This window comes from Crotalus tigris, unplaced genomic scaffold (genome assembly GCF_016545835.1).
Source record: "Crotalus tigris isolate CLP2741 ecotype Arizona unplaced genomic scaffold, ASM1654583v1 scf7180000018092.420879, whole genome shotgun sequence".
Taxonomy (NCBI): Eukaryota; Metazoa; Chordata; class Lepidosauria; order Squamata; family Viperidae; genus Crotalus; species Crotalus tigris.
Window position 1 is genome coordinate 306,308 of NW_024096818.1, and position 24,487 is coordinate 330,794.

The 24,487-nt window shown below is 41.2% G+C and overlaps 2 protein-coding genes across 5 annotated transcripts in view; one reads left to right on the forward strand and one right to left on the reverse strand.

Annotated features, from left to right (window-relative positions):
* The window catches only part of LOC120309907 (epidermal growth factor receptor kinase substrate 8-like), a 48,619-nt gene extending 37,929 nt beyond the window's left edge, over positions 1-10,690 (forward strand). For 2 of the 3 annotated variants that reach the window (XM_039347602.1, XM_039347604.1), the window contains exons 11-14: positions 4,929-5,160; positions 7,274-7,454; positions 8,231-8,360; positions 9,310-10,690. In XM_039347602.1, coding sequence (XP_039203536.1) covers positions 4,929-5,160; positions 7,274-7,454; positions 8,231-8,360; positions 9,310-9,423 — 657 coding nt within the window. In that variant the 3' untranslated portion in view covers positions 9,424-10,690. The remainder of the gene's footprint in view (positions 1-4,928; positions 5,161-7,273; positions 7,455-8,230; positions 8,361-9,309) is intronic. The other variant, XM_039347603.1, reaches the window with a different exon arrangement.
* Positions 10,691-20,872: 10,182 nt separating this feature from the next.
* The window catches only part of PTPRO (protein tyrosine phosphatase receptor type O), an 81,697-nt gene continuing 78,082 nt past the window's right edge, over positions 20,873-24,487 (reverse strand). For both annotated transcript variants that reach the window (XM_039347606.1, XM_039347605.1), the window contains one exon: positions 20,873-22,238. The gene's annotated coding sequence lies outside the window, so the exon portion shown is untranslated. The remainder of the gene's footprint in view (positions 22,239-24,487) is intronic.

A 24,487-nucleotide genomic window follows, 5' to 3' on the forward strand; every position in this document is an offset into this window, starting at 1 on the left:
TCTTGTCCCCTTTCTGTATCTTGTCCACCTTCACCAGGCGATGATGAGAAATTGATAAACTGACCCAATCTGCATTTCCCAGAAAAATGTGTAGATCACACATATTAAATGATACCATTTGGATTTTTCACTTCTCAGCTTAAATCACATTTACAGTTGCGTATTCTCAGAGAAAAAGTTTCTATGAATAGAATGAAATTTAAAATACAAAACTAAGTACAGATTTTGTTTAGACTTTTTCCATAAATGGGAAATAAATGTGGAATCAGAATAGAAGAAATGGATAAGAGAGGACTCATTAAAATGATACAGGCCATAGACTGTTGTCAGTGTATAGCTCAACAAACTATCTCAGAACCTTTAAATGCTGGCTTCCTTTAATTACAATTGTAATTAGCACTTGTTTCTTTCCTCTCCAAAACACCATTAGCCATTAATGCTTCCAGGCAAATAATGAATGTCAAGTTGAGTCTTCTTTCTCTACATTGTCCTGATGTTCTTTGGAACCTTGCAATAAATCTCTCTTGGTGGATCACAGTTTTCTTTTTCACACATTTGCCCACATCTCCTGCCAGGACACTTCATCCACAATCCCATGAACTGCCAAATGCCCTCTTCATTTCCGCTTTCTCAGCTGCCTGGGAAATGTGTTAGCATGAAAGCATAGCCAAGGCTTATTTCCATTGGCCACAGTAGTTATAAAGACATTGCCAATGAAGTACCGGTAGTTGTGTCAGTAGGTTTGCAACCTCAAAGGTGAAATGGCTCCCATGTAATTAACACCTGCTCTTTAGCCCAATCTCTTTTTTAATTCTGTTTTAGTTTTGTACTTTTAATGAAGTTTTTAATAGAAAGTGATGTTATTTTTTTAACTTTGTTGTACACCATCCACAGACAATTGATTGTGAGATGGGTGGCTATATAAGTACAGTACAATAGATAGGTAGGTGCTCCATCACTCCATTCATCCAGTACTCCATGTCCATCACAGTGATCACAGAGAATGCCCCATCACTGGCAACCAATTGACCAGGATAGTATAAGGTCTCCTGCCTTGAACAGGAGCTTGGAGTAGAAGACTTCAGAGGTCCTTTCCAGCCCTATGATTCTAGGTTCTGTAGATAGATGATAGATGGATGGTTGGATGGATGGATAAATTAGATGATAGATGGATGGATGGATGGATAGATAGATAGATAGATAGATAGATAGACAGACAGACAGACAGACAGACAGACAGACCGATCAATTCTAAGATGGGGTTGGCTAAGCAGGGAATTCTGGAAGTTGAAGCCTACCTATCTTAAAATTGTCAAGGCTGAGAAACATTGATTAAAACAGTATCCTTTTAGAACAATTGGTAGCTCCTCTTGACTTTCCCCCTATTTTTTTAAAAAAGCAAAGGTAATAGTAAATAAGAATTGCCAACTTTGTGGAAAAGAATACCTCCAAATCAGCTTTCCTTGGACTGGCACTTTCTCTATCTAATGGATTACAACTCCTATCATTCCCTTGCAAAGAGAGTGTTACAATTTATCTCCCCCCTCCCATCAAGAACAAGACCACAGTTTACCGTGTGGTGCAACAGCCTTGTGGTAAAAAGAGATTTGAGAAGGGCACTTCTGTCGTATTAGTTAGGACACTTGGCAGAGTACATGAGGCAGTGGTAACAAATGGCACAAGAGAATAAATTTGAGATCTTGTCTCTGCCACCCCCAGATTCATGCTTCCGAGGAAGCGAATTGCAATTCACAAATGTTGGTGCCTCTTAATAAAAATATGCCAGAAGGAAACCGTTCTACCAGGTTCTTCTGATTGGTTATCATTGATCCAGGTAATGAACATCCATCAAATTCCTAAGTTATGCATCCATAACTTAGGAATAATGCATCCAGTTTTGGTCACCATGATGTAAAAAAGATGTTGAGACTCTAGAAAGAGAAGAGCAACAAAGATGATCAGGGGACTGGAGGATAAAACATATAAGGAACAGTTGCTGGAATTGGGTATGTCTAGTTTAATGAAGAGAAGGACGAGAGGTGACATGATAGCAGTGTTCCAGTATCTCAGGGGTTGCCACAAAGAAGAGGGAGTCAAGCTATTCTCCAAAGTGCCTGAAGGCAGGACAAGAAGCAATGGATGGAAACTAACCAAAGAGAGAAGCAACCTAGAACTAAGGAGAAATTTCCTGATAGTTAGAACAATTAATCAGTGGAAAACCTGCCTCCAGAAGCTGTGAAAGCTCCAGTACTGGAAGTTTTTAAGAAGAAACTGGACAGCCATTTGTCTGAAATGGTATAGGGTTTCCTGCCTATAATAATAATTATTATTATATTATATCATTCTCTTCTTGGATTAAAAAAAAGGGGGGGAATGTCATTCCTAATTGCACATGGACTGCTTGATTCGCTTTTAAAAATCAACACTTCTGTTTTGAATATGTTTTGATTTGGCCTACCTTACAGTTTTTTATAAACATCCCATAATACTCCTTGGCTGGTACAAGGGCATTTTATTGCTTCAGGATGCGGGAGAGAAATACAGTGTATAGTGTTGTATTCTGTTTTAGTTCAATATACCATTTCATTCTATTTTTGTGTCTTAGCCCAATGTGATATAGACAATATCAGTTTCATTTTGTTTCTTGGCACATGGTGATCACCGGTAATAATAAAGATACCACTTTTTAAAAATTATCAAGCAATCGCCATGATCAAGAGCTAATGAATATCACTTAACATGCCAAAAGGTTGTTTGATTTATGATAGCAGTTCTAAGTTTAGAAGTCTTCTTAGAACTTTTCTAAAGTTAAGACTAATTTGCATTGATTGACTTTTTTTCCCTCACAGCAGTTACTAGGAGAACTCTCTGAGGTAATTCAGATTGCTTGAAATGATAAATGAGTTTTAAAAGATTTGGGGAAGAGTGTTAATTTAATGTGTTGGACTTCTTGATATTTTTTTTTTCTGTCTCCATCCAAATCAATGTCTTGTAACTTACAATCAACCCTATCCTATTCTTATACTTCAGGGAAAGCATCGGTAGGCAGAGCACATAAAAGAAATAAGTCATAAGCCAAAACCGTTCCATTCATGACATGAGTAAAAGAAAATGAATCACAGCTAAAGCTAGTTTACACCAACACTAGGATCTATGACAATTTGCCATGGCCAACACACCATGGCCAATTCACTTTGGGACAACTCGCCACTGCCAACTTGGTGCAGGACATTTTTCTGTGGGATAAGAGTTGTACTAATATCAAAGAAATGGTGGAATAGAATCATTAAAGAAAGGATGCCAAAGGAGTGGCAGCATGAAATGTGAATGGCAAAAATTAAAATGATTTTTTTTTAAATTTATTTTAAATAATTAAACAGAAGTTGTCCTGCAGCGAGTTGGCTGCGGTGAGTTGTCTGTGGCAAATTGTCCCATTCCACCAACACTATTCACTCTATCAATAGAAGAGCGTATTTGTAGCTCAGGGATGTGGGATCCTTAGTGTTCTCACAGCTAGGTTGTTTTCTTGCAGATTCATTACCCAACTAGGTAACATCATCAATGCTGGAAAGGAGTGGAGTTTAGATATTCTTTATCTCTGAGCATCCTAGACCAGTGGTGGCGAACCTATGGCACACGTGCCGGAGGCAGCACCCAGAGCCCTCTCTGTGGGCATGTGTTCCATTGCCCCAGCCCTTCCTCCCCCTGCGGCCCCCTCCTCACCAGCAGCCCCCCAGAGGAGAGTTGCCCCTGGGTGCGCCCCGTGCAGAGCAGCACAGCCAAGCACATGGCAGCCGGGCAGCAGAGACAAGACTCCACCCTCGTGCCCTGTCACATGCAGATGATGCATTGGGTTGCAGGCAGAGGGCGTGGCCAACATGGCGCTGCAGGACCGCCTGGGCGATCTGCGGCAGGCTGTGGAGGTGGTGGGTGGCCCTGCGGGCGGGCGGGGCAGGGGACGGAGCAGGATCGGAGCGGGGGCAGGCCGGGGTGGTTTTTGGACACTTGGTCTCTAAACTTTGTCCTAGACCAAGTTAAGCTAAGTCCAAAATTGCTAGAGATATTCCTAGAAGCCTGGCACTCAGAAAAATCATTATCAACAGACACATAGAGCTAAACAACATTTACATACCATTCAAAAGAGATAACCAAAAGGCTAAGAGACCACAACACTTCCTGACTAGCAATCAACAACCAGATAATGCCAAGCAGTGAACAACAGCCCAGTCAAGGAACTGCCGACTTAATAAACAACAGCCTAATCAAGCAACCACCAAGAACACTCCCACTAATACTGACAGGGCAAACCACTGTATATAAATAGAGGACAAACCCCACTTCCTTCTAGTGCTGATAAAGTTACCTCTTTGGGTAATGCAAAAAAAAAAAAAACATGCTCAGAGATCACCAAGGTCCCCACACTATTCACTCTCCTTCTCCATATCTTTTTATCCTACCCAACTATTTTACATTTCATCATATCCATACTCTACTTTCTTTATGGCAATTTTCCAATTCCAGGCTTTGAGTTCCTAAATGGAAGTGAATATATGAAATTGCCAAACACATAATTATTCTCTATTCATGACAAAGAAATTTGATACTGTTATGTGCTTGGAGTTATAGCCTGGTTTGTTTGTAAGGACCTTTTAAATTGTCTATTCTTTCCTTTTTTCTTAAAAAAAAGGGGGGGTGTTTAGGAAACTGTGAATAGAGCAGCTTGGGCTTCATGATTTCATTTCTTTGCCTTCCCTTGAAATTTGTAGAAATGAGTGTGCACCTTATTGTGTTCCTCTGGAGGGGAGTAGGTTTGGATGGTTGAAACAGCAAACATCTGCTTGAAAAAATGCAGATTTTTTTCCCAAAAAATTTGAATTAATTCCCTCCACCCCCACTTTGGTAAATGAATCTTCCCTTCTTTTGCACAGAAACAAAGGACGGAGTTTTCTCCAAAGCAACCAGATCCCACGCTGGCTGCTCCTTCACCACCCCAGATGCCGCTTCCGGTCCCTCTCCCTCCCTGCATCCCGGCGCCTGTCCCCGTTCCAGTGCCAAAGGTCCCGGGGGCCATCAGCCGCCAGAGCAGCACATCAAGCGATGGTGGCCGAGATGCCCAGAGGCAGAAACTGCCACCTGTTGACCGTGAGTTTCTCTCTCCAGGTGCATCTTTGTTTCTTTCAGAATAACTGAATAACAGAGTTGGAAGGGACCTGGGAGGCCTTCTAGTCCAACCCCCTGCTCAAGCAAGAAACCTTAAACCATTTCAAACAAACGGTTATCTAATTTCTTCTTAAAAACCTCCATTGTTGGATCACCCACAACTTCTGGAGGCAGGTCGTTCCACTGATGATAGAGAGAGAGGTCTGACAGAAGGGAGGGAAATTCCTTGTCTTTCAAGCAAGGAATCTCCTTCCTTCCTTCCTCCCTCCCTCCCCCTCCCTCCCTTCCCTCCCTTACTCTCTCCTTCCCTCTCTCCTCCTCCCTCCCCCCTCTCTCCTTCCCCCTCCCTTTCTCCTTCCCCCTCTCTCTCTTCTTTCTTCCTCCCTCCCTCCTTTCTTCCTCTCTCCCTCCCTCCATCCCTCTTTCCTCCCTCCCTCTCTCTCCCTCCCTCCCCCCTTCCTCTCTCCTTCCCTCTCTCTCTCCCCCTCCTTTTCTCCCTCCCTCCCTCTCTCCTTCCTTCCCTCCCTTTCCCTCCCTCCCTCCCTCCTTTCTTCCTCCCTCTCCCTCCCTCCCTCCCTCTTTCCTCCCACCCTCTCTCCCTTCATTCCTTTCTCCCTTTCTCCTTCCTTCCTCCCTCCCTCTCCCCCCTCCCTCCTTTCTTCCTCCCTCCCTCCCCCCTTCCTCTCTCTCCCTCCCTCCCCCCTTCCTCTCTCCTTCCCTCTCTCCCCCTCCTTTTCTCCCTCCCTCTCTCTCTCCTTCCTTCCCTCTCTTTCCCTCCCTCCCTCCCTCCCTCTCCCTCCCTCCATCCCTCTTTCCTCCCACCCTCTCTCCCTTTATTCCTTTTTCCCTCTCTCCTTCCTTCCTCCCTCCCTCTCCCTCCGCCTCCTTCCCTCCCTCCATAGTTGAATGTCATCCAGAAAAAAATTGCTTTTTTAAAAGTGACATTCAGAGGATGTCTGCTTAGTTTAAAAGCCAGCTTCCTCATCCTTGTAATAACTGGGAGAAAACATTATGATCTCTGCTAGGTACATGATTAATTTTTAGCAACAGAAGGAAGGCAGAAAGATTTAGTTTGTCAGTGAATGGAAACTTTTTTTAAAAAAAAGTGCCTAAACTGTTATTCCTATTTGTGGTATTTGCGTGACTCCAGAACTTTGTGGTCCTTTTCCTAATCCATGGCTTCAAAATGCAAGATACTTCGAAAATCAGAATTGTTCTTATTCCATATTCAGAACGGCACAAAAGCAGGCAGACGTGGCCAGTGTGCAGGTCCTGGCACAGAGAAGAAGAGGAGAAAATTGCTTGATTCTAGTTTCAATGTAAACATACCCAATTCTCATTTTTGAACTTAGGCATATACCAGATCCCAACTACGCAGGCAAAGCCTAACTTAACAACACAAATCCATGTGTACAAAAATGTAGAGAAAGGTACATACAAAGGTGGGCATATTGGAAGAGAGTGTGCAGAAAGGCATCATATAATAAGAGAAGATGATTGAAAAGAAATGTTCATACAGTACTTAGAGCAGTGCATGTAATAAGGCATGGAACAGAAGACGTGTGTGCCAAGATACTGTACGTGCTAATATCTGGGGGTTTTTTTGTTAAAAACAAACCACAAACAGATGTGAAAACAATACAGGAAAGACTTGAGATTCAAAAACCAAGCATGATAAAGCTTGGCAGACTTGTTCAGGGCAGACAGATCTTGCAAAATGGGAATATAGATCTCTAGAGGGGGGGGGGCACGTGTCTTTCCTTGTGCTCACTTGTGATCAATGGGTACTCGGATCCAGAGAAATTCCATAGGTGAATGGTTCTCAACCTTTTCTTTATCATGGACACCCTTTAAATACCTTTTGTGACCATGCACCACGGACCCCCAAGACTTAACTCAAGATTTAAATCATAAAATTTCTTCAAACCTTCATTGACCCCCTGTGACGACATCACGCTCCCCAGTGGCCCGTGGACCACAGGTTGAGAATCACTGCTGTATATGATTCTTTTCCTTTGGATTGATCTGACCCTGTCCGTCATGGAGCATTGAGTGTGAATCATTGACTTAAACTGCCTATCTCTTCCGGTTCTCTTGCTTTGCCCCTTCCCAGGAAGGAAATCTCAAATGGAGGAAGTTCAAGATGAACTCATTCACCGCCTTACCATCGGTCGGAGTGCTGCCCAAAAGAAGTTCCAAGTGCCACGCTCCAGTGCCCCCATAGTCAATATCAACTACGAATCTTCTCCAGAAGACATTAAAGTTTGGCTACAGGCCAAAGGATTCAACTCAGTGTAAGTCCAAAGGCATAACCAGCTGTTTTGAATTAACCACAGCTTCAAACAGCTGTATGTAAGCTTAGACAAATGACTTTGGACCTGAGCGGTATAATGTGAAAATTATTTCATACTGAGTTACATGAATGTGTAATTATAATGTTTCCCGATATGATTGGGAAGTTATTGCCATGTAGGAGATGACCAGGCTGAGCCTGAGGGAGGGGTCAAGTACGTCATCAATCATGAGTCCCTGCATGCCCACAGGAGATCTAAGTCCAGCCCACTTTGAATGTCCTCTCTTATCTCCCGCTCATTTCCCTTGACCATTAGTAGTTCAGATTCTTGTTGAGAGATTAAGCTTGAAATAAATCTTTATACTCATTGGAATTTGAACTGCCTGAAATTGCTGATTTCCCCGGTGCTGGACATTCCATTTATTTAGTTTTTTTTTAATTTATTTATTTATCAAACAAAAATTATAAATTTGAATAAACAAAATGAAAAAACTAAAATGTGACGGGGATGATAGGCGCATTAGTGCACTTACACACACACCCTTAGGAACCTCTTAGATACGAGATGAGTTTCATATGAGGTCTAGATGCTGTTGGATTCCAATTTTTATCATTCCCAATTAGTGTGGTTAGTTAAGCCATGAAATAAGGAATTATAGCTCAATAGCTTCTGAAAGATCACAGAGTCCTTCCTTCGCCTGCTTCTGTTGACTAATTAGCATCTGTTCTCTCAGATGTAAAAGGGTCATTGCTCATACATTATTACCATTCATGCAGGACCGTGAACAGCCTTGGAGTTTTGACTGGTGCACAACTGTTTTCCCTCAACAAAGATGAACTTAAATCTGTGTGTCCAGAAGGCGCTCGAGTTTACAGCCAAATTACTGTTCAGAAGGCAACACTAGAGGTACGTCCTGAACAAGTTATTCATCTACTGTGCTGTAGTTAGAGGACATGGTCACCCCAGACAAAGAAGTGTTCATGGAGGGAAGTTCTCTCTTGATAGAGAGATGGACAGCATATAAATTTAATAAATAAACAAAGGAGGGAATTTGCCTGCCTTGGACCTGGAGCAAGAAGCTATTGCATCGGAAGACCCATCATTTTTGTTGGCCTTTAAAGGCTCTAGGTAGGGTGTTAATGTTACTGATGGGAATGGGGCCAAGAGTTTCCTTTCATTTTTTTCAGAGGAGGGGTAAAGGTTGAAGTATGTGACTTAAATCTTGGAGAGACACTCGCGTTACCCCAAGAGAGCACTCACTTTTAGAAGTCTTGGGGGTTTAAAAGCTACCTCCATCTTTTGCAGATATTAAGGCAATTCTTTTTTTATACTTAACCATCCATTTCAAAGGCTGAAAACATGAGTTGGTCTGGGGGTGCTTTGGAGACAGCAAGCCCACAGTCGACAGATGTTGATTTTTAGCCTATGTCATAATAGTAAACTATGGTTTAGTCTTGCATCCAAATCAGCCCATTGAGTCATGCATGGGACTATCATATTTTTTGCTTGAGAGGTTGAATAAAATTAACTTTCCAGGTTTCGTGTCTATGGAGATTCTCAGTCGTCCAGGTCACAGTTGTCCCAAAGGTGCTTTTCCAAAACGCAACTGGATGTTCTTGTTTTTCCTTGGAACATGTTTTGTTTCTCATCCAAGAAGCTTCTTCAGTTCAACTAAAGAAGTTTCTTGGATGAGTAGCGAAACATTTTCAAAGAAAAAAACAAGAAAGTCCAGTTGCCTTTTGGAAAAGCACCTTTGGGATTTCCAGGTTTTATATTGTATACTGGATTTGACTCAGAAAAGTATATTTCTGCAACACATATATAAATATATATATATATTTGTCTATACCTGCAGAATTCCAGTGGAAGTTCAGAACTGCAAGAGATCATGAAAAGACGGAAAGAGAAACTTAACGCAGCTGCCACAGATTCAGGAGTCGAATCTTTCGATGAGAGCAGTGGTCACTAATAGACTCGCCTGCAAATGTTTTGTGGTTATTGTCAAGGGGGGGGGGAACCCGTTGTTCTTGGCATTGTTCCATCATGCTTTGTTTTAGGAAGCCATGAGGAGGAAATGTCGGGGGATTGTCTCTATTTATGTAGCTGGGATATCATGCCATTAAGGGAGCATGCAGTTGGGAGCCAAGAGGAAGAATGCAATTGCTGTTTTTTGCCTCTCCCTTGACAGAAAAAAAAATATAGAGAAGGATATTCCCTGGAGGAGTTCCTTAATCAGCCTCCTGAGAGAATGTCATGCTTTGCTCATCTTTTTCCCACAGCCTAGCAAAGTCACATTGCAATATTTTGAGTTGTCCTCAGACGGAGCCATCTGACGAAATGTGTTGAAATCTGCAGTCTAACAGAAAGTCCAAAAAAGCATGATCCAGCCAGTGCTGATTCCCTTCTCCAGGCCCCATTGATTTCAACAGAAAAGTGAAATCAATACTTACATTTCTGCCATTGAAATCAAGAGGACCGCAAAGGATTTCATTATGGCACAATGTTCTTTTTATTCATTCCATCCATACGGTTTGCCATAATTATGGACCGCGGCTTTTCTCATCCACCAGCACTTAAGATTTCCACATTTATTTAGAAGTTCCCAGATGAATGATATATTTTTAATTATATTGTCAGTGACCACGCTAATCTTACAAGCACAGATTAAACTCTTCTAACGGCATCTTGTCATGATTTCTTAATGAAAGTGTACATAGCAATGTAATTTATTCCACATTTCAATTATTTGTCTGTTTGCCTTGGGGGGGGGGGAGGGATAAGTATGAATCAATGAAAACACTAATACAATAAACAGTAGCACAAATTTTAAAAAGCAGGGGCATTTAGATCTTATTTTAGATATCCACGTGGTAGTTCACAGTATTATTTCTTAATAGTATTGCATTTTTTTCATTTAAAAAAAATCTTTAACTTCAAGCGAAAAGGAAAGGGAAAAAAAGGGGGGAAGGTGTTTATAAATGTTTTAAAAACTGCTACAAAATTACATCTTGATTTCCAATTTAAATCATTTTAAAAAATATAGCCAAAATATTCCAGTAAACACATGAATATATTTTTTTTTCTTTGCAAAACGTTCTGTTCTGTCACATGGCACATCAAGACAAAATAGGGGGAAAAAATGTGTCCTTTGACCAACCTAGATGAGATGTATTGATTTTCATGGTGCCTTTTTTTATGATTCCTCAAAGTCTGCAATAAACACTGATGTACGTGAAGTGTTTGCATTGTCTGTTATGAGAAAGAAGATGAAAGCTTTTCCTTTGGGCTCCAAAGAACAGTTTTTTTTTAAAAAAAAAAAATCAGTTGAGAGTGATGGAATCATCTCAAGATAGCTCTACCACTTCACAAGAGTTTGAAAACTCCTTTCTACTTCATACAAAATCTTCCCACTTCTCAGTTCAGAAGGTTCTTTTTTTATTTTCCCTCTAATGTGAAGCAGTAGGTGTGAACTTAAATGGACTCCAGAAGATGATAGAGGACAGGAAGACCTGGAGGAACATTGTCCATGGGGTCGCGATGGGTTGGACACAACTTCGCAATTAACAACAACAACAATGTGCCAACTCTGTATCTGCTAGAAATCAGTGTTTCTCTAACTTAGAATAGAGTAGAGCCGGAAGGAATCCTAGTCCAGGGCTTTTCAACCTTTCCACCCATTGTACCACTTTTAGGATATGGCAGTATCCGAGTACCACCAGTCACCTAGCAAGGTGTCAAAAACTTGATAACCAAAAAAAAAAAAAAAAAAGGAAAAAAGTGATAAAGTACAGGTAGTCCTGAACTTACAACAGTTTGCTTAGTTGTAGTAATCAGTCCTTAGTCATTGAAGGGTGCAAAGAAATGGCCCCTCCCTATGCAGCATTTATTGTTTATATAGAGTTTTACAAATAGCAAAAGTTACTGCATGGCAATAGCATTTCATTGGCTAAAATCCTTTACCAATCCTCAAGAGTAAAAAGCTAGAGGCCATAAACAGGGAAACTTGTTCACCAGCCAGCCTTATCAAACTGGCCAAGGTCACACAGACCTGCGTACTTTCACATCACTATAGTGATGTGAGCGCGGGGGGGGGGGAGAGATAGATAAAGAGAAGAGACACAAGTGTTGGGGGGGCAGTATTCTGCACACGACCTTTGCCTGTCTCTCACCTCTACACTTAGTGACTGTTCAAAGTTACAATGGCACTGAAAAAGTGCCCCCCAAGCCACAGCCGAGCAAGATGCCTGTCTGCCCACCCGGCGGCACTCTTCCTCCTGTCCGAGGTTTTCATTGTTGTGAGCATTTCTGTTGAGGATTGGCAGCGGGGGTGGGGTGGGGGGTATTTGGTTTTTATTCCCCCCATCTGCTGGGTGGTTGCAGCAGGTTTTGGTCACTTCACATGACCCTAGGACACTGTGACCATCATAAATATGAATCAGTTGCCAAGCATCTGAATGTAAATCACAAGATCCTGGAGATGCTGCAAGATTCCAGCTGATCGGTGCTTCTTCTGGGCTCAGCAGAAGTGCCAGGATCAGTGCTGCTTTCCAGCTGATTGGTACTTCTTCAGGGCTCAGCAGAAGCACCAGGATCAGCACCGAGCTCCAGCTGGAGCCTGGCGCTGATCCTGGCGCTTCCACTGAGCCCTGACAGCCCCGAAGCGCCGATCACTGGAAAGCAGCACTGATCCTGGCGCTTCCGCTGAGCCCTGACAGCCCCGAAGAAGCGCCAATCAGCTGGAAAGCGGCACTGATCCTGGCGCTTCTGCTGAGCCTTGACAGCCCTACAGCTCCAGCCATCTCTTGCTCAGGCTTGTGCGGTGCTGCCACCAGTTCAGCTCATTCCCCTCCCCCGCTACCACTTTTTTAGGATGGTCACGTACCACCTGCCAGGTGCCAATGTACCACAGGTGGTACCCGTACCACTGGTTGAAAAGCCCTGTTGTAGTCCAACCCTCTGCTCAAGCAGGAGACCTTATAACATTTCAGACAAGTGGCAGTCCAGTCTCTTCTTAAAACCTCCAGTGATGTAGGTAGTGAGCACAATTTACTGGTTAATTGTCCTCACTGTTAAAACGTTTCCCCTTAATTGCACATTGGTTCTCTCCTTGATTAGTTTCTATCCATTGTTTCTTGTCCTGCTTTCTGGTGCTTTGGAAAATAAGTTGACCCCCCTCTTCTTTGTGGCAGCCCCTCAAATACTGGAATACTGCTTTCATGACACCCCTAGTTCTTTTCTCAAGACTAGCCATACCCAGTTCCTACAACTGTTTTTCATGTTTTAGTCTCCAGGCCTTTAATCGTCTTAGTTGCTCTTCTCTGCACTTTTTCCAAAGTCTCAACATCTTTTTTGTAATGTGGTAACCAAAACTGGATGCGGTATTACAGGTGTGGTCTTACTAAGGATTTATAAAGCAGTACTAATACTTCACGTGATTTTGACTCTATGCCTCTGTTTGTACAACCAAGAATTGTATTACTGCTGGCTCATATTTAAATGATTGTCCACTAGGAATTCAAGGTTTCTCTCACAGCTCCTGTTTTTGAGCTAGGTTTCGCCTAATCTGTACTTGTACCTTTGGTTTTTCCTGCCCAGGTGTAAGACCTTGCTTTTCTCCACATTAAATTTCATTTTGTTGGGCCCAGTGCTTTTTTTCTAAAAAAAAAAAAAAAAAAAGGTGCCGGAACTCACACACGTCATACAACCCGTCTTACCTACCCTACAAGGTTCCATCCAAAAAAGGTGCTGGAACTCCGTTCTGGGCGTTCTGTGAGGGAAAAAAGCCCTGGTTGGGCCCATTGTTCAAGTCTATCAAGATCCTTTTGGATCCTGAGGTTATACTTAGCAACTTTAAGATGTGTGGACTTCAACTCCCAGAATTCCCCAGATAGCACGCTGGCTGAGGAAATTTGAGAGTTGAAGGCCCCACATCTTAGCATTGCCAAGTTGGAGAAACACTGTGCTAGAGGCTTTTGATAGGACTTGGGAAACATTTGATACTCCAAATTCTTGAACTCAGTGCCCTGTTTCAAGTTTGAGCTGGATTGACCTTGCCCTAGTGATGAGGTCAACCTATTCTGAATCATTCTGAACTGAACTTCAAATAGTCTTATTTTATGCTGAAAATGGAGCAGTTTCAAACCCAACACACCTCCATATTAATTAGAATCAGCCCTTGGAGAAGAAAAGATGTTGAGGTAGTGATAAGATTGAAAAAGACATGGATAAAATAAGGGATTGAAGGGATAATCAGCTTCTAAATATCTATTGAAAGAGAGTCAGAAGTCACTTATATATGTCTTGAATTTTGTTTTGGTTTCTTTTGTATATATTGCATTTTTATTTCTTCCTTACTCTTTTCCTCTTTCCCTCCTTTTTCTATTTCTTTAGATTTCTTTAAATGTCTTTTATCATAAAAATTCTTAATAAAAATATCTTTTAAAAATAGTGATCTTGACTCCCCAGGGCATTGCCCCTTTGCATATGATACTAACACACATATAAAATTGCACAGTTACAATGGCAATCTTGATTCTTCATATCTCCCCAATTTTGCAGACAACCTTGTCATATCCGCATTGGAGCAATTCCAATAAGTAATTGGAATTGCTCCAATAACCTGTTTCAATTCAGAAAATGTTGGTGTACTTCTAATTATTTAGATGTGATCCTCCAGTTATGCTGGTACACTGTACATTTCCATCAGAATTCAACTTGCACCAGATTATTTGAAGGATCATCTTTTCCCAGTTACATCTACCCAACTCACCTGAGTGGGGAGGCAGGGTATGTTATGGGTCCCCCCCTCTTAAGGAAGTCAATCTAGTGGGACCAAGAAGAAGGGCCTTTTCTGTGGTGGCTCCCTCCCTGTGGAACATCAACCCTGTGGAAATATTGGCCCCTCACATTGATACTCTTTCGAAAGACCCTGAAGACATGGTTTTGCCCCAAGGCCTCGTGATCCCAGGGTGATATGAAGCCCCTCAAGTGGTTTGTTTGATTGTTACCACTAGGGAGATGGGAGTTTATTGGGTTTTGTATATGGATAGTATAAGCCACCCAGAATCATAATGAGTGAGCTGGGAAGCCATATAACTTTTTTATTGAATAAATTAAAAACAAAATATGTAATATTTAAGGGTTTGACCCTTATGGGGTAAATTTTACACCATTGTGAGACTTTTCCCATGTCGAAGAAATAATTATCCATGTTTTTCCCAAATTGTGAAGATGTTAGCTCCTACGATTCTCAACGCTGGTCCTGGCAAATAAGAATTGTGGGAATTACTCCATGAATGTGAGAATGCTGAACTTTTCAATGAAGAACCAGCTTTATCATCAAACAGAGCATCAGATTCCCCATCTGGTGCCAGTATGAACAGACTGGACCTGGGAGATTCCCTCTCTTTCAAGACGAGTCCAAAATAAGAAAAGCCAGGTATATATTCCCATCTCTCATCTGGAGGAAATCAGGTTAGCTGACGCAAGGAACAAAATGCTCGTTTTGGAGAAAACCGTGAAATGGATACAATTATGCCCCCACTTCCATGTCTCTGAGAATACTGACAATATCCAGTTTATACACAATGCAATGAGGAAACTATAATGAACTTTTTAGTGCAAAGCAAGCTTTGTATCCTGGTGTCTAACCTGTGGCTGGCCTAATGTTGGCATATGACCTATTCCTGAGGGATCCCAATATAAGATTCACTCCGTATTTGTGTTATGTTTTTTCCATGATTTTTTTTCACAGCTCTTTGAAAGCGTTAGCTGTTCTCTTGTTTCCACAAAGCCTTAATTGTTCTGTCTCTTCTCCCTTTTCCTCATTATTCAACCATACTCTCCAAATAAAGAGCAGCGACTCTGATAAGGCTTGAGCAGATTTTGGCAAAGATATCAAAGTTCTCATACATTTAATTGATTTGTTGTTTTTTTTCTTGGAGTCTTTCTTTCTGAAAAGCTGAGACTATCTTATAAGGGCGTTTTTCACAATACTGTGAAGTGTATGCAATTTTTACTGTTCCAAAAATCTGCCAAACCAGATGCACAGAAAATAATTTCTCAATTCCTTTGTCTCTTGTTTCAGCATCTATTTGTGCACCTGCTAAGGATATGTTTTTTAGTGTTGTGTTCATTCCAAAGGAATGCAGCATGGAGAACACACATCTATGTTGCATTTACGTTTCAAAACAGTCCTGGGGAAATCAGCTTGCACAGCTAGTTTTCTATAAGTGGATGAGTTCTAATTATGTAAAAACCTGGAAGTAGAAAATCCTACATTTCAAACATTAATTTCTTTTGAATCATGGAAAGAATCCAGTCTGAACATTCACGAATTCAGCAAAAGCAGATGGAGTTAAGTGGAGATATACAGTACGGTTAAGTAGATTGTGAGTTGATGCTGTTATAGCAGGAAAACAAATTTAATGCTCTCTCTAAAAACATGGCTAGATAAGCTCCTAAAGTTTAGTCTACTGCCTGTTAATCACAGATAAAGGCAGATATTTCCCACAGTTCTTACCTTCTCTAGCAACTATTTTGGCTTTCACAGTACGGTGAGAATCTCAGCCATAGCGTTGAAAAGTTGTTAACGATCTTTTTATACATTCTGTGCTAAGGTTCACACTTTGCTTTAAGCCATAATGTGTTTTGTTTTTTTATTTACATTAAAAATCTTGTTCATTCCTGGTTTTAAAGAGCCTCTGGCAACTTGGCGGAAAGGGTCTTCACACAGCTTCAATTTATGCATAAATTGTGCCCACTCCTTATTGGGAAAATTTGCTCCTGGTCACTCACAGCGTGGTCACTTCCTGTATGGGTTACCATAAAGACCTCTACATGGTGCTGCCCTTGATCACGGCATGGAAGCTTTGTCTGCTCCAGAATGCAGCAGTGTAAGTAATCGTGGTTGTATCCCAGACTGCTCACATAGCGCTTATTCTCCGTGAATTGAGCTGGTTATCAATGCACTTCTAAATACAGTTTCAAGGGGCTGGTTCTTATCTATAAAGCCCTTCATGGATCTCCAATTAGATCTGCCCATCCAGTAAGATCTAATGGCATGCTTTGGGTCCTGTTGCTTTAGCAGTTACCCCAAAAGATATAGGAATAATGTCTTCTCTGTTGCTGGTCCTAACCTCTGGAACAGCATCCCATCTGAGATTTAGTTAATCCCAGTCCTGCCTGCCTAATAATAATAATGATGATGATGATGGAAGGGACCTTGGAGGTAATAATAATGATAAAGTTGGAAGGGACCTTGGAGGTCATCTAGTCCAACCCCCTGCTCAGGCAGGAAACCCTATACCATTTCAGACAAATGGCTGTCCAGTCTCTTCCCCAAGCAGTGGTTCTGGGATTGGTATGATTTGTCAAATGAGCTTTTTCTCAGCCTTTCTGTGTTTCTGTAAGTTTTATTTTATTTTATTTTGCACTGTGAGTTTATTATAGTGATGGCAGGCGGGCTAGGGTAGAGAACGTCAAGATCTAGCAAAATGAGAACAAAACCAGGATGTAGCAACGTGAGTAGATCCTCCTTGGAGATCTCACATTGAAACAATCTCCCAGTCCACTCTATATGCTTACCTTAATGAAGCACTTTCTATGGGTCCCACTATGGAGGATTTGCCATAAGTGATCAGCTTGAGTTCACATAGTTGGGGTTCATAAAAGGCAAACAGTCATTTGAGTAAAGCTCAAATCTTGGGGATTACTTGGACACATCCATACAGTTTTCCTAGCAACAATACAGACGTGGTTTTCCCTTATCCTTTTTTTTTTTTTTCATTTCCTGGTCTAGCTATACCTTGGGATTTTGTACTTAGCCACTTAGACCTTTTGAGATCAGCCAAGCAGTTGATGAGTAATAAGAGTTGCATAGAATGACAGATGGAACCAATTGCCAGTTTATAAACCAGTGGTTCTCAACCTTTTTAATGCCGCGACCCCCAACCAGTTGTAAGTCAAGGACTACTCAACCGGTCGTTAAGTCAAGGACTACTCAACTGGTGCAGCACCGTTTGCAGAATGGGACTTTTGGTGGGCTCAGCAGGGCAGAGACAGCCTGGACAATTCCTATTGGCTTTTGAAAGCCAATAGAATTAGACTCTATTCAAGAGAGTCTATTCTATTGGCTTTCAAAAACCCATAGAATAAAAGGGAGTAGCACAGCTAAGGAAAAGGGGGGGGGGAAATGGCGGACTGCGTTGTTTGGCGACCCCCGTGAAATGGTCGTTCGACCCCAAATGGGGTCCCGACCCACAGGTTGAGAACCACTGTTACAAACCAAACTGTTTTGAGGAATTTTGGTGCTTGCTAAGCTTGGACACCTCATAAACCCATCAGTATGAGAGTTACAACAGGTTTTTGCACCTCCACTAACTCATATCTTGATTCCATCTGCCATTGTCCTTAGGAGATACCCAGTTTTTCGTGGTCCCAATCAAGCTGCATACACCGCTGTTCCCTTAAGGTGATCTTGGCAATGCCCTTCCTGTTAACAGTTTAGAGGTATATTTTTAGATTTGGATCTTTAATGCTATTGCTTTATCTGTTGTGTTTTTAATGCTTTGCTTTAATATAGCTTTTATATCTGTATGCCTGTATTTTGTAGGCTGCATGGAACAGTTAAGGTAATGTGTGGCAAATTAAGTTTCTAAATAAGTATGTATACCAATACTTATTCCCCCAAGACTTGTTTCTAATTTCCCACGTGCACAAATTAAATACAAATCAGTTTTGTAGAGACAATAAGGCTTCTCTGCTTTGAAGCATTGGTTGACGGCAAGCAGTGCCATCCCTGTTGAAATTCTGCAGCTTGGTTTTGGAATTGCAGGCATTCTATGATAGTGCTAGATATCCTTAACACAGGAGTTTGGGGAACAAAATGTTCATGGACAGACAGAGGTTATATATCCCCCAGTCTTGCCTACGTTGCATGTTGGTTACATGGGATAGTCTTGCATACAGAAATTGTTTGAAAGTGGCTTAATATATTGCTGGTTTAGATTATTTAGCTAACTCCCTTATCTATGGGGTGATTGCTACCCATGTGCTTCTTGGTAACTTTGCAACCGGAGGACTCATTGAGAAGGCATTTTACTTCTGCTGTGATTGCTAAACCAAATGGCAGTTGAGTTGGGGTTATTATGATTTATGCACCATGTTATCGCCTTCGGGCCCTGCCCAAATTAGATTAGTAGTCTATGGAAATATGATCCCTTGCACTTGTTTCCACACACTTAAAGCCTCCAATGACACACATGCACTTTCCCTCTTTCAAAGATATTGGCACTGAATAGCAGTTGTTCCAAGGACATGACTGCAGTTTATGCACAAGATTAAAACACCCATAGTTCACATGACATGCTGGGGTCAATCAAGAGTGTGTGATGTGTACTCATCTACCTGTTGTTCAATTCCAGTCTCTGGATATCCTGATCAATGTTCAGAGCCTAATGGGACATTGCGTATGTGCATCTTTGAAACAGTGTTGATTCGCAGACTGCCCAGACAAATCCCTGCAGTTTTCTTGGCAAGATTTCTGAAATGGTTTCTCCTGGGCTCCTTTCTAGGACTGAGAGAGAGTGGCTGGGCCAAGATCACCCAGCTGGCTTAGTGTCTAAGGCAGGACTAGAACGCACAATCTTCTGGTTTCTATCCTAATGCCTTAACCACTAGACCCAGCTAGCTATCAATGGGGTGTTACTCTCTAGCACAGTGTTTCTCAACCTTGACAATTTTAAGGCATGTGGACTTCAACTCCTAGAATTCCACAGCCAGCATTGCTGGCTGTGGAATTCTGGGAGTTGAAATCCACATGCTTTAAAATTGTCAAGGTTGAGAAACACTGCAGTCTAGCAAAACTTGTACAACTATGAAAGCTACTCACCCATAGGCTGAATGGCAACAACCCCAGTATAAACAAAAGGAAGGTCCATTAAGAAGAAATCTTCAAGCTGATGAACTACCCATAGAGACTGTATCCAGTCTAAACTCACTGAATGAGCTGCCCAAGGTGGCTTAGGAGGGTGCAAGAGGTAATTGTCATAGTAATGGAGGTAGCTACTAACTTGGATTGTTTTAAAAATGGGTGGATGAATTCATAGAAGATTAAATCCCCGAAGAGCTATTGAAAGCTCCTTGCAAATACTTGATTGGGAGCATCCCCCATCAAGTACTTGGTGAAGGAAACAATAGTGGGAGAAGTATATTATACCAAACTAGGTAATATCATCAGTGCCAGAAAGGAATGGGATTTGCTGTTATTTTTATATATTGGTGACTTGCCTTGTCAATATTGGTGGGAGTGGTCTTGTTGGTTCCTTGATTGGGCTGTTGTTTACTGTTAGCTTGTTTGTCTGCATTGGTGGCTCCTTGACTGAGGTATTGTTTATTGATTATTGGTCTAGTATTGATGTTAATTTCTGCTCATATGGGTGTTGATTGCTAGTAGGGAGATGTTTTTGTTTCCTTTCTGGCTTTTTAATTGTCTCTTTTGAGTGGTGTGTAGATGTTGTTTATCTCTATGTGCCTGTCGATGGCTGATATATCTGAGTGTCAGGCTTCCTGGAATTCTGTACCAGGTTTTTTTTTTTTTGACTTAGATTGATCTAGGATGCTCGCAGTTACCCAACTGAAACCATGGTTGACTCTGTACATGCTGTGAACTTAGGGACTTTTCATCATGTCTTCTGACTACTAGTTGGTGTTCATGGATGCACTCCTCTAGTCTTCTGCCTGTTTGTCCTACATAGTGGCCATTACAGATGACTCCTGTTTCTTCTTCCGGGGCTAGACAGAACCAATCAAGGAACTACAATGTAGACAAATAAGCTAACAGTAAACCATAGCCTAATCAAGGAACCATCAAGATCACTCCCATGAACACTGACAAGGCAAGCCACTAGTATATAAAAATAAGAGCAAACCTGACTCCTGTTTAGCACTGACGATGTTACCTAGTTCGGTAACAAAACATCTGCAAGAAAACCACAAAGCTCAGAGAGCACCAACAGCTGCACAGTTCAACCCTGAGCTACAAATATTGCCTTCTATCAAAAAGTATATTATAATTTGTGACCATTTTGAAGAGTATATGGAAGCTTGTGCAAATTCAGAGGTTGTATAGGAACCTAAGTCAGGGGTAGGCAACCTTGGCTCTTTTATGACTCGTGGACTTCAACTCCCAGAATTCCTGCTGGCTCAGGAATTCTGGGAGTTGAAGTCCACGAGTCATAAAAGAGCCAAGGTTGCCTACCCCTGACCTAGGGGCTCATCTCATGCAAATAAAATTTAGAATGTTTCATGAGTAAATAGGGATTTTAGGTCAAGTCATTTCCATCCTAGTCCAACGCTTTAACATGGCGCCCTGAAACAACGCAAGTGTAGCTTTGCTTCTGTCATATAAATCCAGCACATCCTTTCTTGGCATATTTAATGTTCTTTCCTGTCGATTCAGTACTTGTTTCAGAAGTTTTCAATGAAATGGAAGTTAAACCAAAGAGCAGAAAGCGGAAGGTCACATCAAAAACACCACCAATGCCTTCGCTGATAGCACTCGTATAGCACAACAAAACGACACATGGAATTGATACAAAAAAACCAAAGAAAAGGGGAGAGCGGACCCCAGAGCTAGTCACACTAACTTTTCCAGGAGAAAATGTATGCCTTGCAATAAACGGAAGCCTGGCACTTGGTAGTAACTGTTGAATGAAGCAATCATTTGCATGCACCAAGCACGCCAAAAGAAACCCTTGTATCTTTTGACATTTTTCAGCCTGTTGGCACCATCAAGTTGCATCCGGCATGGCACCTTATCTCTCTACCCCAAATGACAAGCATCTTATTATTATTATTTTTTACACAGAAGTGAACAGAACCAAACAAATGGAAAATGTCTATGCAGCAAAGATGGGTCCCCACAATTAAAAATCAGTACACCCCTGGTGCTCATCCCTCAAGTGAATCCTACCTAGTAGCACATTGTGCCTATCCATAGTTCCACTCTGAATCTAAGTGCACAGGAATTTCTCTCTCCACTTGGCTGTATAGGCAAAAGAACACTTTGATTCAGGGTGCCCAAATCTCTGTGAAACTGGGACCTTTGACACTTTAAGAAGTTGCAGTTCATGCTGAAATCAGTTCCTTCAACTTCTAGATTTGGATCAGGCTAGTCTTGATTCTCCTCGCTGGAGAGTCCTGCCAAGGATGCTGTGTCAGTGGCAACGTTTCAGCTTATCTTCTAGCTTCTACAATCTTCCTTCCTTGCTAATGAGTTATTATCTCAATGCTAACCCTGTCTGTTCCTGTGTTTGATAGAGTCCGTGTTGCTCCATAGATGTACATGGAGAAAGCCCGCAGCAGTTTGGACTGAATCTGGAATATTGCACATTCGGTAACCTTTAAGTTTAACCTGTGCATTAAATTAAAAAAAAATATTAAACAAATTTGTTTCAGAAACAACATAAAATGATCCAGAGCACATTACATTTATGCACGTGATTAGATTGTCCCTTTGAGATGCCACCCCGAGTTGAGTTTGGTCCAGTTATTAACTTTAAAAAAATTGATCAAGAGTCCAAACAAGACACTGCAGGTTCCTTAAGGCTATGTTTCCCCAGAACTTCTGGATGTAAAATATACTTTTTTTTTTCATTTGTCCATGTACTGCAAAGCAGCTCTTATCCATGGCAAATCGGAAAGCAGTTAACAAAAATAAAAAAAAGAAGGGGGAGAGAATTAAAATCTGAAGCCAAGGAAGATGGATGCATTTCACAGCTTCATCTGCAAGAAAGAGAAAGAAAAATAAGAAATAATAGTAATAATTTGGTCCCCTTTGGAAGAACAACAATACCTTAATAACTCTGATGATGATGTTGATAGATCATCCAGCTGTTGTCATTAAATAATAATACAGTTCAGTGTAATAGTTCTCAGATGATTATTTATATTTTAGCAGATTCACTTTTTAAATCAGTATTTCTCAATCTCAACAACTTAAAGGATGTGTGGAATTGAACTCCCAGAATTCCTTAGACAGCCATACTGGCTAGGGAATTCTGGCAATTGAAGTCCACACCTCTTTAAGTTGACACAATTGAGAAATACTGCCTTAAATAAACCAACACGTTTGTAAAAGAGTCTTGAATGTAAAGTACCGTATATGCCAGCGTATAAGGCGACCCGGCGTATAAGATGACCCCCGTCTTTGGCGCCGAGTCGCATGCCTAGAACGTCGTCTTATACGCCAGAAACTACCAGTATTTCCGGCGTATAAGACGACTCGGCGTATAAGACAACCCCCGACTTTGCCGCCATTTTAACGCTTGCGGAAGTCGCCTTATACGCCGGCATATGCGGTATCCTTTGATATAGCCACAATGTATGAATGCACATAGATGCCTTTACATATATTCTTTTTCCTGAAAGTAAATTTTCACTCAGCAAGCTTGTTGCTGCCAGAGTTTTACAAATATAGAAGCCTCTCATTCTGAATGCTCCAACAGTCAGTTTTTAATCTTTTAAACACACAAACCTATTTGCATATTACATGCTCTCAAGCTACATATTCTTTGCATCTTTGCATGGCTGGATGGAGTTAGATCCTTTATTCACCCACTGTTTGTCTTCACTGACTGCATTAGTTATATTTATATGAATTATTGTACCATATCATACGTTTTTATTGTCATTAATTTGACAAGACATCAAAATGCTTTCTGTGTGGATGCCTCTCTTTTTGATTTGTTTTTAGCGTTGCAGAAATATACCAGTCTTCAGCAGACAAAACAGCCCTGGGGGGGGACAATCATGATCAGTAGCCTGGGAAAGCTAGATGATTTTTAAAGGAAGGATCAGGTAGGAGATCAGGCAGAATGGAGAGGCTTGACCTCTGAATAAGGAGCATCTCCCCTTTGCAAGTGTATGCTGCAGGTCTCAATCAATCAAAATCAATCAACCGACCACTATGTTGTTTTTCCCTTTCAGAAAGGAACTCAGAGCATTCTATTGGTTTTATGTCTACTTTAATTTACTTTTTGTTTTGATCCCCATGTTAATTATTTTAAGCTACTAGGGGAAAAAAAGTCAAATAAACTTTCAAGTTCCCAGTTTGCCAGTATCTTGAACAGAAGCTTGAACAGTTCTAAATAATAATAATAATAATAATAATAATAATAATAATAATAATAATAATAAAGTTGGAAGGGACCTTGGAGGTCATCTAGTCCAACCGCCTGCTCAGGCAGGAAACCCTATACCATTTCAGACAAATAGCTGTCCATTTTTTTCTTAAAAACTTCCAGTGTTGGAGCATTCACCGCTTCTGGAGGCAGGTTGTTCCACTGGTTAATTGTTCTAACTGTCAGGAAGTTTCTCCTTAGTTCTAGGTTGCTTCTCTCCTTGATTAGTTTCCATCCGTTGCTCCTTGTCCTGCCTTCATGCACTCTGGAGAATAGCTTGACTCCCTCTTCTTTGTGGCAGCCCCTGAGATATTGGCGCTCTACAAGGTATGTCCTGCATGTGTGTCATCTTAAGCCCCTGAATGAAAGGAACTATATCCATCCAACCAATCAGTCTGATCAGTAAAAGGTGAATAGGCAAGAAAGTTGGATTGGATCCCTTTTCTACCATTTTAATGAAACGGGATTAACTTTCCAACCTGACCTTTGGGAAGTATTTATTTATTTATTCTGTAGATATTCTAATTATGTTACAGTCCTGTTGCTTTTGAATTTACTTTCAAAGCATTCTGATTATCTCTCTTGGACAGAAAGCAGGATATAAACAAATGGCACAAGATAAGCGTAAGCTCTTTAAATCACAACTGATAATAAGGCTGAATCAAAGTCCATTCAGGTGGACATTTATGGGCTTGTCCATTATATGGCTCCCTCTGCTGGTGACCATTATGGAAAACAGCCATCTCTGCTAGGGTTTTTCAGCACCAAGACCTTTTCATGTTCCTCAAATACTTCAGGAAATTGCTTTGTGGTTCATTTGACTACTCATTAACAAATGCAAATCGACAATGT